This window comes from Stegodyphus dumicola, chromosome 6 (genome assembly GCF_044657685.1).
Source record: "Stegodyphus dumicola isolate Sdum_Otavi_A_Nest chromosome 6, ASM4465768v1".
Lineage (NCBI taxonomy): Eukaryota > Metazoa > Arthropoda > Arachnida > Araneae > Eresidae > Stegodyphus > Stegodyphus dumicola.
Genome location: NC_140773.1, coordinates 175425517 through 175443466, shown reverse-complemented (window position 1 = coordinate 175443466; position 17950 = coordinate 175425517). Strand labels below are relative to the sequence as shown.

The 17950-nt window shown below is 32.6% G+C and overlaps 1 protein-coding gene across 3 annotated transcripts in view; it reads left to right on the top strand.

Annotated features, from left to right (window-relative positions):
- The window catches only part of LOC118198795 (tudor domain-containing protein 7-like), a 172171-nt gene that overhangs the window by 98323 nt on the left and 55898 nt on the right, over positions 1-17950 (top strand). For all 3 annotated transcript variants that reach the window (XM_035370569.2, XM_085819190.1, XM_035370570.2), the window contains exons 13-17: positions 3657-3752; positions 3876-3979; positions 7257-7413; positions 7500-7625; positions 13230-13349. In XM_035370569.2, the coding sequence (XP_035226460.2) occupies positions 3657-3752; positions 3876-3979; positions 7257-7413; positions 7500-7625; positions 13230-13349 (603 nt within the window). The remainder of the gene's footprint in view (positions 1-3656; positions 3753-3875; positions 3980-7256; positions 7414-7499; positions 7626-13229; positions 13350-17950) is intronic.

Sequence of the window (17950 nt, the reverse complement as noted above, 5' to 3'; positions counted from 1 at the left end):
TCGATCCTCTCACGGCGCGGTCCCGGAATGCATTTTTTTTCACAACGCAAAAATGCTGTACACGTTTCACTATACGATCACTCCCTTTAACGGCAAGTAGTTTCATATTTAACATTTAACATATCGAAATTTAAGATATAACATTGGTGTCAAGAGCAGATAAGTCAATTTTTTTTTTGTGTTTGAATTTTCACGGTATTCTCTTCATAACACCAGCTGGCTCAGACAAAGCACAACTAGCTTTCAACTCATAACGACCATGCCAACGTTGTCAGCATCTCTCTCTCTCTAAGAAAGCAGCAGTGGTGGCAAAAGCCAAGCATCTGTAATGAATCATGCTTTTTACAATTTTACTTCTCATGTTAACTTGTACCACTTAACATAAAATCTGTATAAATCTCTGGTCTGACCGAGCACACAATGAAATGAGACATAAATAAAGAACCAATATAAAGATAATTGATAGTAAAGTTCAAATAAAATGCCACTAATCTTTAAATTATGTAGAACTATTATGAGTGTAAAATATAAATGTTACAAGAAATTTTGCAATCTAATTTTGATTATTTGATAAATTTTATGACCTTGATTATATTTTAGAATTTGTTTTGTAAATGTTATGTATTAGATACTTAAGTTCTGTGTGTGGAAATGTGTATAATCTCTGTTAAATTAATTCAGATAATTATGGTCATTAGTTATTATGTCAAAAAAAGAAGGCTTGCATTTTTGTCTTATGGAAATAAAAATGTGATTTATTAAACCATGTAATCTTTAGTAAAATAAAATGTCATAAAGGGGTACCCTTACATTACAGAAAATACTGTTCTGCGTGGGGAGGTTTAACAAGATTATCTAAATTTTTCCTATAACCTTATTTGCTGTAACCCATTAGCGTGAATATTTGGCATTCTGTTACAGTACTAATGTTTATAAACTTTTAGCTTGAGTTGATCAATATTTTGTTTGCAGTTAAAGTAAACTTTGATTACTGCTATTTAGATTGTCAAGGAATCTATTTTAAAATAATGAGAATCGTAAAATTTGTTTTAATAATTTGTATTATCAGTATTTAAAAAAAAAAGCAAAGATTGCTCAAACTTAATAAAAATCATCATCCATGCAGAGTTATATATATTTTTTTTTTTCATAAATGTTGTAATGGTCACAATACAGATACTGGAAAAGACAAATTTAGATAATGATGAGATAATAATTCAGCAAGTTTTATTAAAAAAGATCCTATACTGGAAGAGAAAGTAGACAAATATAAATAAATTATTCAGATTTGTACATTCACCATCATTTCGTGTCTTTCTTAATTTAAAGAGCAAAAAGCAATTGTAAAAACTCTAATAATGTGTTGGGAGGGAATTTTTAACATTAGAAACATTTGCCGTAGAGTCCTTCTAGATTTTAGTTATCCATATCACATCATATGTTTTGCTATCAGGCATTTATTATTCGCGCAACATTGCAAGTGTTGCCACTGCATTCTTATTAGGTCACATGGAGGATTTTTATTTTATGTTTAAATAGCTTGGTTGATAAGCAATTCTGAAAGTAAACCTGTATGCACTCCCTGCAAGATCTTTCTTTAAATTTGTAACTGTAATACAGTCAAAAGTCGTTAATCCGGACTTGTCGGGACTTCGGCGATTCCGGATTATCGATGTTTCCGGATTATAGGTCATCAGTTTAAATCTGGTAAGATAGCATGCAGAAATTATAAAATTAAAAATATGAAACCGTAATTCATGAAATAAAGAACAATTATGATCTAAAGGGTATCAAAATTTACAAAAAAAAAGTTTAATATTTATTTGTTTACTTTATTAAACATTTCTTTCAATGTAAGTTGTTTAAGTTGCTTCGTTTTTTATGTGGTAATACTTTCTCTTTAATTCTATAAACAGACATAATTTCTTGTTCAGTTACAAAGTTCCGCTGTTCAAGTCCTATAATTGCTGTGTCGAGAATACCGACTAATTTGTCAATCGAAATTATTTCATTTTCAATAACCTCTGAGTCACTTTCTTCACTATCGGAAGCGAATTATAATGACGAGGAACTTGATTTAAATCATATCAAAGACGGAGTACATCGAGATCAGATGCTACATTTAGTAAGGAATTATAAGCTAAATAAAATAAAAACATCTGCCCTGAAGATAAGGATAGTGCTGACAGATCAACTTCCAATTCATTGCACGCCGCAGCGTGAAACTGATAAACAGATTTCGGATTTCAAAACATACTTTCGCTTTGTAGATCTTTACATATTAGTAAATATATATCGGAAATTCTATTTGACATAATCGAAAGTTCAAGCTTACTTTTATAAAATTGCTCTAACAGTCTGCAAAAAATAATAAGCCGGATCCAATTCGAAGATTAAGGAACAACGCAATCTGCAACATTAACTGAATTAGATAATTTTAGCTTAGCTTATACTGTCCGTTACACATTAAACGCGCATGCGCACACACATATTCGCAGCCGTAAAGGTCTTACGCGCACTCGTAAATGCCTATGCGCATGCGTGAACGCGACGCATGCGCAGAAAGTTTGTAGCTTTGAGGTCCGGATTATGGGTGTCCGAATTAACGACTTTTGACTGTATTACATTGTGTATTAGAAGAACCCAGAAGTTTCTGAAATTTTCATTCTACTCATGAACTGGGCATAACTCATTGTCATGCTGTTAAATACAGCAAAGACTGCATTGTAAACTGTTCTGCACGTATTATTTTTGTGATGTTCGCAGGAGTTTAAATTTTTAAAATTGAAATTATTCTTATCACACTGAAGAAAAGTGTTATTTTATATCATTAGGTTCAGTTACTGCTGAAACAGTCAAGGCGTTCAAGGAAGTTCTTAATATTAGTTATAAGTAAAATACTGGCTTTTATGTTAATCATTCCAAAAAGAACAAATTTCATTTGAAGACCATCACTATCTTCACTGTGTGTCTGTGAGTTGAAATGCCAAAAATATTTGTTATCCTTTTTAAGGGGGATATTAATTTCATTGGATCAGTCTGAGACTGACACTGTTCTGTTTCAACTTTGGGACCCACATGTTTGGGTGAAAAATTTAACTGATGTTTGTGCTGCTGTCTGTTTTCTGAGTGTGTGCATGGAGAAATCTTCTTGCTTCTGGCGAAGGTAGAAAGCAGCCAATTATCTTCTCCCTCAGTTTTCTGTGTGTAGGGTTTGGTATTGCCCACAGCTAGGTTTGGCATTGGCTGTGTACAGTGCTATGCTCTTTGGTTGCTCATGTATGAGGCATTAGTTGAAGGGAGATATTTTATTGACATTTAAGTTCATGAACTTAGTTTGACAATATTTCCCATGACAGCTTTTGAGACTGCTTCCACGAAGTGACTCTTTCAGCCAGTAATATGGGGAATATTTTGTAGTGATGAAGCTTTAGACATGCGATATACTTTGAATGTGTTTTTGTTAATGAGTTGAGAAATTTTCTTCTTTATAACGCAATTTATTTAGTTCTAGCCCCCAAAAATTATGTTTCTGCTTCAGGATTTAGAATACAAGATTCAGAGGCATTCTGTACCTTTTGGAGGCTTGACTGTTTATATAATTTGAAGAAAAGATGTTCATTTTATATTAATTTATTTTGTAAAATTTTTTACAGACTCTTTGTTACCTTGTTGATCAAGGGGATTATTTGTATGTCCCAAAAGCAAATCTACAAGAACTTGATGATCGTTTTCGAAAACTTCCTTATCAAGTGAGATTACAACTTTTTATCTCTGTCTTTTAAATATAATTTTAAATGTAATCAATTTTTCACTTCATGGGTGATTTTGATCAATTTGTTTTCTATCGAACTCTTAAAATTCATTTTTTGCAGGCTATTCTTATGAATCTTGATGCTGTAGAAGATTATGAAGATTTCATAAAGTATGAACACATAAATATTCTTTGTGCAAGAACACTAATAGCGGAAGTTAAAAGGTATAATTGCTTCTATTCACTAAAAGATCATAAATCAATATTCTAATTATAATATTTTTAATTCGCAACTGAGCTAATATACATTCATTTTTATGTGTCTTTGAAAGAAATCAAAGGTAGGTAACAAAACAATTTTTTTTTACTGCTTCTAGAAGATGCATTATATCAGAGGTATAACAAGTAACTATTTAAGTTCATACATAAAATTACAGTACTAACCTACAATTTATATATTTCTGTTTCAAAAGAAGGATATTTCTAAACTGGTAAGCCAGAAAAAATTCATAGGTAATTAATTATGAGTTGCATCTAACATTACTTTTGAAGAGAGGGGGAAAATGTACTCATTTAAAGTCCTCAGCTGCCTGAGTACAAATGCACTTATTTTACAGAAATTAAACTTTTGGGTCTTTTTCTTTTCTTCTATCAATAAAAATCCAAGTTCTATATTTATATTTAAGGAATTCATTCCAGATATGAATTCCTTGGGTATTTACAGGATTCCTTCCCAGTGTGGTTATTAACCACTTGCGCTAAAAAGACGTGCCACGCACGTCGAGATGCTTTTGTCTCAAACCGCGGGTGCGTGAACACCACGTCGATAGCCATTTATCACAAAAATGAAAATAACGTGGTGCACATGTTGCCTAACAACGAGATTGTTTATTTCTCGAGTTATAGCTCTGGATTGCACTCGCAGACGCGGAGTGGCGTAAACGAGACACTTTACCGCTTGTTATATTGTAGCACAAGGCACCGTGACCATGAAGTTTAATCATAGTGCAAGTGGTTAATTTACATTGGTCAAACTAAGATAACTTTAAAATTTCAGCGTATGTTGGGAAGAAGTAAACACAGAAGTTCTCTTTTGCTCAGTACTGTTGGTACGAAAATCACACTTTCCATTCCCCCCCCAGCCAAAATTATTCAAAAAAACATCTTCTGTTGGTGAATTAGATTTTCTAGAGGTGTTTCATGTTAAAAAAAATCTTTCTGTTCTAATTAACGACACTAATTCCAATCCATCTTTACCTTCAGCCTTTAAGGAAATCATGTTTTAGTTTTCTTGTTTCATCAGTAGATGATGCCAGTAGCTTAACTTCTGCCCAACCATTCTTATTGTATCTTATCCCTTCACCATCTAGTTCATTCTACTTAGGCAGCTGGAGAAGATGGTTCTGTAGTTAAATCATCAAAACTAGTCCTGCAAAATTTACAAATACTAAGCTGATTCTTGTTTGATTTCTTCAATAAATCTTCTTAATCTCAAGATGAGTCCATTTGTTGATAAACTTTCAGTCTAAAATCTATCATGCAATAAACTGCACAAGTAAAAAGCAAAATCCGTATCTTTTTTTTCCCTTCAAATAAAGAGGACTAGTTATATTGACTCCAGTCATTCCAACACTAGAGCAGTAGAACAACAGACAACTTCTGGAAGAGGTACTGGAACAGTTTCTATACTGTTTTCATTGTATCGTTTGCAGCAAACACATTTTATCAGAACTATGTGTACTGTTTTTCTACCTCTCAGGATCCAGAATTTCTGTCAGATACTGCCCAGTATGAATTGCATACCAGCATGGGATAATAGTAAATGGCAATCTGATTTGATGGCACTAAAACTGGACAGTAAAATTCTTCCCTTCTTGTAATCTTGATGAACAAGGTCATCTGAATCAACAAAGGTGCAGAGATTTCTAATGTTAAGCTCTTTGCCAATTACCTCCATCTTCCATATTTTCTTTTTCACAATTTCTATTTCAGTGACAGGGAGTTCTCCTGATTGTTTAGAATCTCTCTTCTGCAATAATTGATGAATCTACATATCCAAGCTGTTATTCTTAACATTTTATGGTAAATGGATAATTCTGATAAAAATGATCTACCCATTTTGTATTTAGTTTAGAAATGATTGATTTCCTTTTTTTTCTGAATTCACTAATTCCATGTCTGATATTTCCCTGTGTTAAGGTCGTTCATCCATCAGTAATTTCAAAAATGGAGGTCCTTCCCACTAGTGAGACATGGATCAGACATTTGCTTTACAACTGTGTGACAGGAGTTCTGCTGGATTTAATCATCTGGGAACATAATTCCATGTGTCTGTATTACTCAGATCTAATTTCATTTACTCTGTTCATGAAAAATGCAACCTGCATTCTTGATTCGAAATTCAGGACAAGGTATCCATTGAGTCAGTCCACTAAAATTGGAATTTGGGAACAAACGGAAAATCTTTCTTAATGGAGTTCATCAGCCTGACAGTTATTAAGCAGGCTAAAGCTCAAGTCTAGAAACAGACACAGACTTTAAAGGTGATGCATGAGCATGAACTTGTATCAATTGATATTTCACACTGGAACCACTTTCCTGTCTGAGATAAGTACATGCTGCATGAGCATATTGGAAAGCATAACAAAGTACATGAAATGATAAATCAGTGTAATTCAAATAATTTAATACCTTTTTTAGGAATCCTCACAAAGTTTAACCATCTTAATTGCCGCAGACGTATATATACGTCTTTCTCAGCAGATGCGTTTACTGCCCTGGGTGTATATATATGTGCCTTTCCGAAATACCTTCATTTGCTTTGCTCTGCTAGCAATAAAATTATTCGCAGAGCTTTGGAATGTAACACCGAGTAAACTTATTTTTATTAAAACGTAAACATAACAAGTTTATGTCAATAGCATTAATAAGTCGTTTGGATAGTTATTGATTGAAATTGATAAGAAAGAGAAAGATAGATGTTAGCGCTGCTTGTTCTTCTATGCTCTTCTATATTTTGTGCACTAGTGGTTACAAGACAGATATGCATATGTGTGATAAGCTCATGAATCTTATTTATATTTATCATTGTGATTATAAATGAAAGTGACAAGAATGCTTATTCAATAATGATTTTCATACTAAATACATTGCATTGGATACATCATGTAGTGATAAAAGAAATATGGTTTACCAATATTATAATTCCTATTTTTCTATCTCCTAGTGGAATATAGTTTTTATTGTTCCTAACCATCAAAATTTACAGTGTAATGTGAGTATATCTGAAAATTACACCTAATTGAGGATGAAGAAGTTATGTATTTCCCTTTTTTATCAAAATAAAATTTTTATATGGGTTCTATAAAAATTATTTAAAGTTCAGTATTTTTATATAGTTTTTGTTATGCCCCATTTTTTATATCTTGCCATCTATCCCATTTTTCTCTAATGGTCAGCCTACTTATAGAATAATTAACTCATATGCATCATTCTTTTGCAGGAGTTTTGAAGCAACAGATTGTTTTCCTGACAATAAAGGAATTCACCCAATAATTTATTCAGTTGTCTTATATGACACTTCTGGAGATGATGATATAAATTTAAATGATGTTATCAAGAAATCAGTACTAGATTCTTTAACATGCAGACTACCCAAGGTAAAAAAGCCGATTCTTTTAGTATCTTTTATTGTAAGAAATGTTAGATTTAGAGTCTTATGTGATATTTAATTTTATTTATGCAGCATGGTGTTTCTTCATGTGCCTATCTGACTCATATTAAATCTAGTGGAGAAATTTATCTTAGATTCTTGCATCCTGAAGAAAGTTGGCTTGAAAAATTGCTTGAAAAATATACCCTTCAATTTGAAGTATGTAATTTTTTTTTTTTTTTTTTTTTTTGCAATAGTAATTGGTCATTGTATACGAAATATTATAATTTTTATATGAAATGAAAACTTTGCTTGAATGTGTGTACAAATAAAAGGCAACAATAATCACTTTTTCTTTTATTTGTGTGTGTCAATCATATGCCTTTATATTTTTTTATACATTTTAAAAGTAAGCTGAAGTATCTTTAATAGTTAATTGACAATATATAAAGTGTTCATGTTTATTATAAAGCTCATAAGCTTCCTTTAGATTTATGGAATTGCTAAGATATGTATAATATGCTGTTGTTAAAGGATGTTTATTTTTTTTCCTTTTGATTTAGTAATGATAAAATGATTTAATAAAATTTATTTTTGTGTATATTATGCAGCCCAGTTATTTTCAAACTGCATTAATATCAAAACAGATTGCATTAATATATTTAATGCAAATATATTTTCAAATATGAATCAACGTTCGTTCTGGGGGTTCGAACCCCAGTGAACAGGCTGGCTGCATGGGCATTTTTCATGCTTTTCCCTATGTGTAATGTGCATGGCGCGGAAAGGGAGGAATGCTTTGGAGGACTTTATAGCCCCGTTCACATGCAACGCTCTTTCGCACAGCCACAACTTGTATTAGGGAGAAACAGGGATATGAAGCAGTTTCGCCTTCAGGACTGGTTCAAATGCACATCGTCTTCCATCCCTTAACTCATAAGCCACTGCAAGCAATGAATATCACAAACGCGAATCAGTTTGGCGGATTTCTAACATTTACTTACATCTTTTTGACATTGTTTACTATTGGTATAGAACGCCATCGAAGTTTAATTCTTTAATTAATTAAAATACACCTAAATTAATTTAAAATGCAATTTATATACAAGACCAAATGATTAAAAGAAGAAAAAAAATTACATATACTGCTGAGCGGTTTTAAATAAAATGTTTTGTGGCTGCCAAAATTTCAAACTTTGCTTTTTGAAAAAATGAATAAAACGACAAATTAATAGCAATAATATTAATTATAAATGTTTTAATATTGATTATAAACGTTTTAGAAAATATATTATAATTAATTCATTTGTTAAAATTGCTTTGAACATATTTTACAGAGATTTTAAATAAAAGCTTGTAATTTATGTTTATATTAACCAATTGAACAGCACTAGGTTTTATTTTATATATATATTTAATGAAATTCAGCAATAAATTGTTAAGAAATTTGAAATGATTTAATGACAATATAGACAGCTTATTTTTTTTTTAAACTGTGTTTTCTCAGTTTGCATTTTTCCGATAAATCCTTTTATTTAAAGTCCTAAAACTTATGACCTAAATTATTTAATATTTTTAATTAAAATTATGTACTGTAGAGAAACAAGAATAGGTTTTGAAAAATACTGAAAAGAAAAATTAGTGGAAATGTGATTGAGATTATATTTGTTTCAATTTTTTTTGCATAAAAATGTGTTTTTATTTTTTATTTTTTTTTTTTTCAGAAACTAAGTCATTAATTGCAAAATCGATCCTTAAAGTTATTAAGAACTTTCTAATAAATACAATAAGAAAATATGGGGGAAAATCATTGAAAATTTTAGGAGAAGAATGATATTTTAATTGTTAAACTTTTCTTCCAAAAATTTTAATTTAAAAAAAATACTGACAAAAAATTTTTTTTCAGCTTAACATTATTTTGTCCTACAAAGCCATTGAATAACATTCATAAAAGTAGATGAAAGTTCTTAAATAAAAAAATCATTCAAAAGGTACCGAGTCCGCTTGTCGAGTTGTAGCCGATATGAACGTCTTTAGTTTTAATTTGAACGGTATTTCTGGAATACCCAACATCAGATAACCTTGTCTGTACTTGTTTACAAATTTCCGTATTTGTATAGTTTTATGTAATTTTTTTGGATGATATCGCATCCTCAGATATCTACCTATCTGTTTCGCTGACAGTATAGCGAGCAGCCAGTTGCACGTCAACCATGTTATTTGTTAAAATTAAGAGAGCCGTGCAGTGCAGTATGGGAAATCTCTCCATTTGCCCTGCTCCCAAGAGGTAGGAATGTTATTACTGAAAAAAATTCTACCTCCAATTCGGAGAAGCAGTTAATGCTTGTTGCCGTGTGAATGGGACAAGTTAGAAGAACCAGTTTTCGCTACCAGTTGAATCTGCTGTTGTAAAGGGGCTTATGTACACGTAGGTAAATCCTCTTTCCCCAAAAAAGTTTACAAGCATCTTGAAAATAATTATTGTGGTGGGAATACTTTTTATCAAGATTTTAAACAAATGCAACTACTTGTCTTGCAGCGGTTGTGTGCAAGAAGGTAGGTAGAGGAAGTTCACAGACACATCAGAGTGATTGAAATGGCAAGACGTTTAGAAAAGTGATCTCACTTGGAGATAAGAGCAGTGATTTATCATTCTGATTAAGTATCTGGAGTGTGGCCGTACCGTTACTGATGATTGTTATTGCCCCCTTTCATAAGGTTAGTTGAAGCCATGGCATGTTGAGCAATAATGTCATCCTCCTGCATGACATTGTCTGGCCTCTTACAGTCAAAAGTCTTTAATCCGAACTTGTCGGGACTTTGGCGATTCCAGATTATAGATCATCAATTTAAATCTGGTAAGATGGCATGCAGAAATTATAAAATTAAAAATATGAAACCATAATTTGTGAAATAAAGAGGAATTATGATCTAAAGGGTATCAAAATTTACAAAAAAAAAAAAAAAAAAAAAAAAAAAAAGCTTTAATATTTATTTGTTTACTTTATTAAACATTTCTTTCAATGCCCGCATGCGCAAAGCATACGTTACACATAGTCGAAATTAGACAACAATTGCAACCAGAAGACTATTTGATGTGTATTCGTGATATTTATTATGACGAGGAATTTGATTTAAATCATATCAAAGACGGAGTACATCGAGATGAAATACTACATATAGTAAGGAATTATAAGCCAAATAAAATAAAAACATCTGCCCTGAAGATAAGGATAGTGCTGACAGATCAACTTCCAGTTCATTGCGCGCCGCGGCGTCCTCCCCCCCCTCTCCCCCGGCAGAGCAGCGGAAAATTGATAAACAGATTTCGGAATGGTTAGAGAAACAAAGGATATGCCTTTATCCATTTTTTTGCAGCACTTCCACTTTTTGTTTAATTTACATCGAAACATGCTTTCGCTTTGTAGATCCTTTGGCAGCTCCAGAATCTGAAATTCTTTTTGACATAATCGAAAGTTCAAGCTTACTTTTATAAAATTGCTATAACAGTCTGCAAAAAATAATAAGCCGTATCCAATTTGACGATTATGGAACAACGCAATCTGCAACATTAACTGAAATAGATAATTAGATAATTTTAACTTAGCTTATACCGTCCGTTATACATTAAACGCGCATGCGTAAAGGTATGCGCATGCATAAACTCAGTATGCATTTACGCATGCGCAGAAAGTTTGTAGCTTTGAGGCCAGGATTATAGATCATTCTGGATAAAAACTTTTGACTGTACTCTTCACCAAAATCAAGAATTGCTGTAAAGTGGAAAGTCTGGAGTCACCTCCTTCCCATATATAGCTTTGATTTAGCATTCAGTGACTATTTCCTTTTTCTGAAATTGAAGAAACATTTATCTGTAATGAGGTTCTCTTCAGACAGTGGTAAGAAAACAGCTACTGAGAACTGGCTCAGTGTGCGGAGATGTGATTTCTACCAAGTTGGGCTAAACAAGTTGGTCCTGCATTCAGATAAATGCCTAAATGGATTTGGTGATTATATGGAAAAATGATAAGCAAGTATGCTTCTTAATTCCCTTTTGTATTTTTATTATCCTTGTAAACTTTTTCTGGATCCACTCTCCATGTATATATATATAATAGTGTACTGTCTGTGTGTATATATATAAATCAACAAGATATCTAAAGGTATTTTGTTACAAATGTTAGATGTTTTTTTAGAAATTTTTAAAGTTAAAATATTCATATACTGTTTAAGCTTATATTCAGTATTGTTTGCTATATATGAGGGACATTTACTATCTTCTAAACCTATGTGTGGTATAATAATTTTGGGGTAATAAAAGACAGATTGCATCATTCTTTTGGAAGTATAAAAAAAGCTGTAGATGTTGCTAGGTGTTGCTGTTTGATTATTTAATTTTTGATAGTCTTTTAAATGTTGTCAGTCTGGGGTGAGTGTTAAAATATCAAATATCATTCAGTGATTAAGTTCTTGAAGAAAGCATAATACAGATGAATTTCTTTATATGCCTCCATCTAAAGATGGACTACCATGTATAGACAGGGAAGACATGTTTGACAAAGATGGTCTGAGATCTTGTTTGTCACTTGAAGATGATATAGTGACAGTGCAGATGTGCCCACTGAAGAATTATAAAATCATATATAATGGAAGTTAGAGAATTTTTTTTTAAATAGACATCAGTATTGGATGAGTGGAAAAAATCCTATCTGAAATGTTTGGATTTTGAAAATTTGTACTCAGAATGTAGATGTCAGAAATGAAGAAATATTGATTTTAATGTTTTTAACTGCTTTCCATATAAATACATAAAAATTTTTATTCATGGTTAGTGATAGGAAATGAAATATAGCTTCACTTCTGCAACTCATTTCTGTGACTTCTGGGCCAATTTTATTATTCAGCAATGGCAATTTCTTCCCTGTCTACCATTATCACCAAATCAATTGACCTGGCCTCAAGTGACTTCTTTGGTTTAAAAAATTTAAGCAACACTCGCATACTTCATGTAACAGCAAAGACAGTGATTTGTAAAATGCTCTTCAGCAATGGTTTGAAGACTGCAATCGAGCCTTTTTTATTTTGTTGACATCCTGTTCTTGAATAACTAACTATGCTAAGTGCATTGAAGTCAAGGGGAGCTATATAGAAAATTGGAAAAGTAATTTCAGATGCTTATCTTATGAAATGAATTAAAATTTACTCGTACTCTTCAATATGCACCTGTCATGCATTTTATCATAACTGTTGTAATTATGTGTGTGTGCGTTTAATTCCCGTTTACTCACACATACACACAGGCCCCAGATGGTGCTATCGTTGTGTCTCACATGTTGTTAGCTATCTTTCACAGGGGTAAAAAATTATGGCAGGTGTATAACAGGTAAGTACCAACTTATTTAATGCCTCCCTGTATTTCTCAGAACTGGCTACTTTTAGAGGTGGTTGTAGCCCTTAGGCTGGTGTCTCTCCATTAGGAGTTCATTTAATTTTGAAGGTGTTCTACAGAAAGGATAAGTTAATAGTGTAAGTGCCATAAATTGAGTTGAAACTAAAAAAATTCTTTCTTTCGATATGAAGTTTAGAAAGTAAGTGATGCATTGTTTTAATAAACATTTCAAATATTAGACTCTGCATAAAAGACAAACTTAATTTTCATGTAGGCAGTGTAAGAAATAAAAACATATTTGGACAGTATTGTACTGAAAAATAATATATGAATGATTTTGGTGAAGGATATCTTTTTATTTTATTTTATTTATTGATGCTTACACACTTTGTCAAATATATTAATCGAAATTAATTTTTTTAATTACTTTATAGGAATCATATCCAGAACCAGTCGAGTCACTTGTCAACAGAATATGTGTTGCTAAGTATAGTGATGGTCATTGGTGCAGAGTGGTTTTAGACAATGTCTATGAAACATCAAATCCGGAAATGGTAAACTTCCAATACATGTGTAATGAGAAAAATGCTTCCATAAAATGCAATGCCTCTATATAACTACTCGCATTTGAAATCAAGATCCAGCAATCGTCAAGTAGTTATTGCTAATGGACACCATGAGTTTTATCTTATGGTGTCTGTTAGCTATAGTTATCCAATATATATGTAATGAGCAAAATGTTTCCATAAAATGCAATGCCTCTATATTACTACTTGGTTTTGAAATCAAGATCCAGCAGTTGCCAAGTAGCTATAGCTAGCAGACACCATGAGTTTTATCTTATGTTCAATGGAAAATCCATTTATACCCATATAGAATGAAGGTGATTAATCGATGTAAAATGGGCTGCCGGCAAAGAATTTTTATGAAATTTCACTTAAAATGTATAAAAGCAGAATTATAAGTAAAATTATCAGCTCATATTAGTGCAAGGACCCTCCATATAATGACTTATCTTGATGATAGTTCACTTACATTAATGTAATAATCCCTCAATATAATTATTCATCCTGTTATAATGATCACTGAATCTAGAGTGATCTTTCATTAATCTAATGTTATTTTCTTCTCAGTGTAATGGCCTTGTGATGAGCCAAAGTTATGATGTGTCAGTCTTTCTGAATGCACAAATAAGCTACAATGTGAGTTTTTTTACTCCCCTTTAACAGATTCCTTTTTTCTTTGGAAGGTTATAAATGTGGTAACGTAAGTTAATTACATCCAGTCAGTTTGCAGCATGCTTACGCTGAATCCAGTTTAAATAGTTCTTTCATAGTATTGAAATTCAGCCATCTTTGGAGTTAGAAATATGAGGAATTACTCATCTTTTATTATTTATCCTTCTTTAGCTGCATATAAGATCTTTATGCAAAAACTGACTAATTCATGATAACTATACTAAACTAAGAACAAGATAGTCAGGACAGAGTTGTACTTTTTATTAATTTTCTTCGGTTCCTCTTACTGTTCATCAAGTTTTATGGAAGCAAATCATTTAAGAAGAAGTTACAATTAGATTGATTGTCTTGAAAGGCAATAACTTAGCTGGCAACTCACCCAGGTTATCATCACATCTCCTAGTAGGTCACCGAATCTCCTAGTTTTAAATTTTTAGCATTCAATGAGGAAAATGTGTCCCAGCAATAAATGAAATTTATTGATTTATTGAAATTTAAATTGTCTGGATTCCCCCCTATCCCTAATGATTTTCAGAATAATTTTTCTTAGTACGTTTTGTTGATATTTGTCTCATTAAATTTTTCTTATTAAATTTCATATGGTCTGTGTTCCATTATAGACCTTTGCAGATTTTTATATGAAGATTCAAACAACTTTCAATCAGTTAATATTTGTATTCAATTTTGTTTACTTCAATACATAGTACAATACTAAGTTTATCTGCACAAATACTATGCACATATTAAATATTAATTTTATTTTCATTGTAATTAAAAGTACTTTGATAAATAAAAGCTGTATAAGAATACCTCTATAAGAATTAGCAGTAAACCACTGTAAAAAAAAATAGTGGAATAATTGAAAAATTATCAGAACATATTACAGAATTTGATCCCAATATTGAACATATTACAGAATTTGATCCCAATATTGAACATATTCTTACAATTTGATATTCAGTTTGTAGAGACATTAGGTATCTTTGGAAGCAGGTAAGATGAAAAATGAGCAATCGCCTTCGCCGGGAATCAAACTACGGACCTCTGGAATACCGGTCCAGCGTGCAGAGCCACTATACCACCAAGGCACGCTAAGAAGGCGGGAGAAATACCTTGTATACTCCCCTTTCTAAAGGGCGACTGGGGTTTTCAGGGGACCCAATCGCCAAATCCTGGGTGTGGAGAAACCTCATCCAACATCCTTTTAGTTCGGGCGCCAATGTAGGAACATTAGGTATTCTTTAAAGCAGGAGTGATGAAAAGTGAACAACGCCTTCGCCGGGAATCGAGCCGCGGACCTCTGGAATACCGGCCCAGCGTGCAGAACCGCTACACCATGAAGGCATGCTAGGAAAGCAGGAGAAAGACCTTATATACTCCCTCTTTTAAAATGCGACTAGGGATTTTAGAGGACCCAATCGCCAAATCATGGGTGTGGAGAATCCTCATCCAACACCCTTTTATTTCAGGTACCACTGTAGAGACATTAGGTATTTTTTTAGAAGCAGAAGAACTGAAAAATAGCAACTGCCTTCGCCAGGAATCAAACCGCGGACTTCTGGAGTATCGGGCCAGCATGCAGAACCACTACACCATGAAGGCACACTAAGAAGGCGGGAGAAATACCTTATAAGTTAACAGTGCAGTTCATTATTACAGTGCACAAAGAGAAATAGCCAAAGAAAACAAATATCTCATCATCAATATTGTGATTTTTAGAGAATAGAAAAACATGCATTTTTAAAAATTGTTACTAAGGAAGACTTGATTTTATCAATGACATTTTATTTATTGCAAAAAAGGATAATTTTTTTTAGGGGAACTGATTCTCAGTTTTTATATATATTGAGTTTTTTACTGGTTTCAAATACCTTGGATTACTAATAGAACTGATTACCTAGACTCTGAGGTACTATGTAGAAGCAAAAAGTTCCACATTAGGAATTAAATTTTTTAAAATGAATTTTTTAGGTAACAAAATTTATTAATTTATTACATTAAAATTATAAGCACATAAATTGCAATTATAATTTAATTCCTTGGATGATTAAAGGATTGATGTTTTACAGGAGTAGCATACTTGTTAAATAAACTTTTACCAATTTTTGAGCAGCATTCTACGTAATGATCATTTGATATACTGTTCTTTTTCATTAGTGCCTAGTGAGGAATTGCAATTCAATTTATCTGCAGTTGATATCATTAATGTAGTTAACCTTAGTGCCTTGAAAGGCACCATAACACAAATCAAATAGAGAGTCATCTAATACAAGTGATCTTACATTGTTTGAAAAGCAAATCTTGTAGCCATCTTTTTTTGAATACTTGCCTTACTGCTGTTTTCATTCTGCCCTGGGTAGTGCTTGATAACCAGTTGATGAAACTGGATGATAAGAAATGTATGAATATACCCCAGAAGGAAGTGATGATTATAATTGGATGTGCTTCATCAGCACTAAGATTTAAGTAATCTGTACGAAAGCTGTCTGAAAGGTTTCTGATCTCAATATGTAGATGACAACTCAAATCAACAGAAGCAGGGAAAATTTGTTTGGGCTGGGCATCACTTAAAAACTACCAATCAAAATTCCAGTTATTTTGAATGCGAATGTTTTGTTTTACAATTACTTTTGTGAGTTAAAGTGGCCGTTTTTGTAAAAATGGGGGGAGGAGAAAAGTCGAGTATTGTGCTGTCATTAGATACCTGTTTTTGAAAGGTTAACTCAGATTAAAGAGGAGTTGGATACAGTGTACGGGAACTCTGCACCATCATTTACTATTATGAAATTTTGGGCAGCTAAATTTAAACGTGAGCATTCCTGCTTGGATGACGATGAATGTTCAGGTTGGCCAAAACTTCAACCACTGATGAAAGCATCGCTAAAATCCACCAAATGGTGCTGACAACCATTGAATCATGGTTAGAGAAATAGCAGAGGCTATTAGCATGTCCAAAGAATGTGTTTGCCTCATATTGAACAAAGATTTGGATATGCATAAACTGGCTGTATGTTGGGTGCCGCATTTGCTCACTTTGGACCGAAAACAGCTCGAATGAACATTTGCACCTTCTGTTGGCGCAATTAATTGGAATGTTTTCGACTATTAATCACTATAGATGAAACCTGAATTCATCATTACAGCCCAGAAACAAAAACACAGTCAAAACAGTGGACTGCAAAGGATGAATCAGCTCCAAAAATGGCAAAAACTGGTCCTGCTGGAAAAATGATGGCAACACTTTTTGGGACAGCCATGGGATTGTCTCAATAGATTATCTTGAAAAGAGAAAATCATTACCGCAGCATACTATGCAATGTTACTTAACAAGCTGAAGGCAGGAATTGTGGGAAAAAGGCCACATTTGCAAAGGAACAAATTTTGTTTCACCAAGCCAATGCTCCATCTCGCACCTCAGCAGTTGCAGTGGCGAAATTCCATGAATCATGATTTAAACTGCTTGATGATCTTCCCTATTTGCCATACCCAGAACCAAGTGACTTTTTTTTTTTTTTTTTTTTTTTTTTTTTTTGTTCTCTGATCTAAAATAAGCACTTGGAGGACAAAGATTTTCATCAAATGAGGAGATTTTACAGAGAAAGATCTACATATTATTTGGGCGGGGTAAAAGGATGGGAGCATCGCTGGAAAAAATTTATAGACTTGCACTGAGCTATGTTGAAAAATAAAGGTAATTTTAGAAAAAAAATATCTTTCTTTGTTAGGTTGGAAACTTTTCAGGCAGTCTACGTAGTGTTCGTGATTTGATGTTTTAGAATCAGCATGTCCAAGAACTTGCTGTAGAATCATTTTCCATATCTTGGCCCAGACAGGATATTTCTGTTGCTTATACCTTATGCTGTCTCCTCCAGTGATTAATGCATTGATTCTACAGTATTATTATGTTTTGTTCTTTT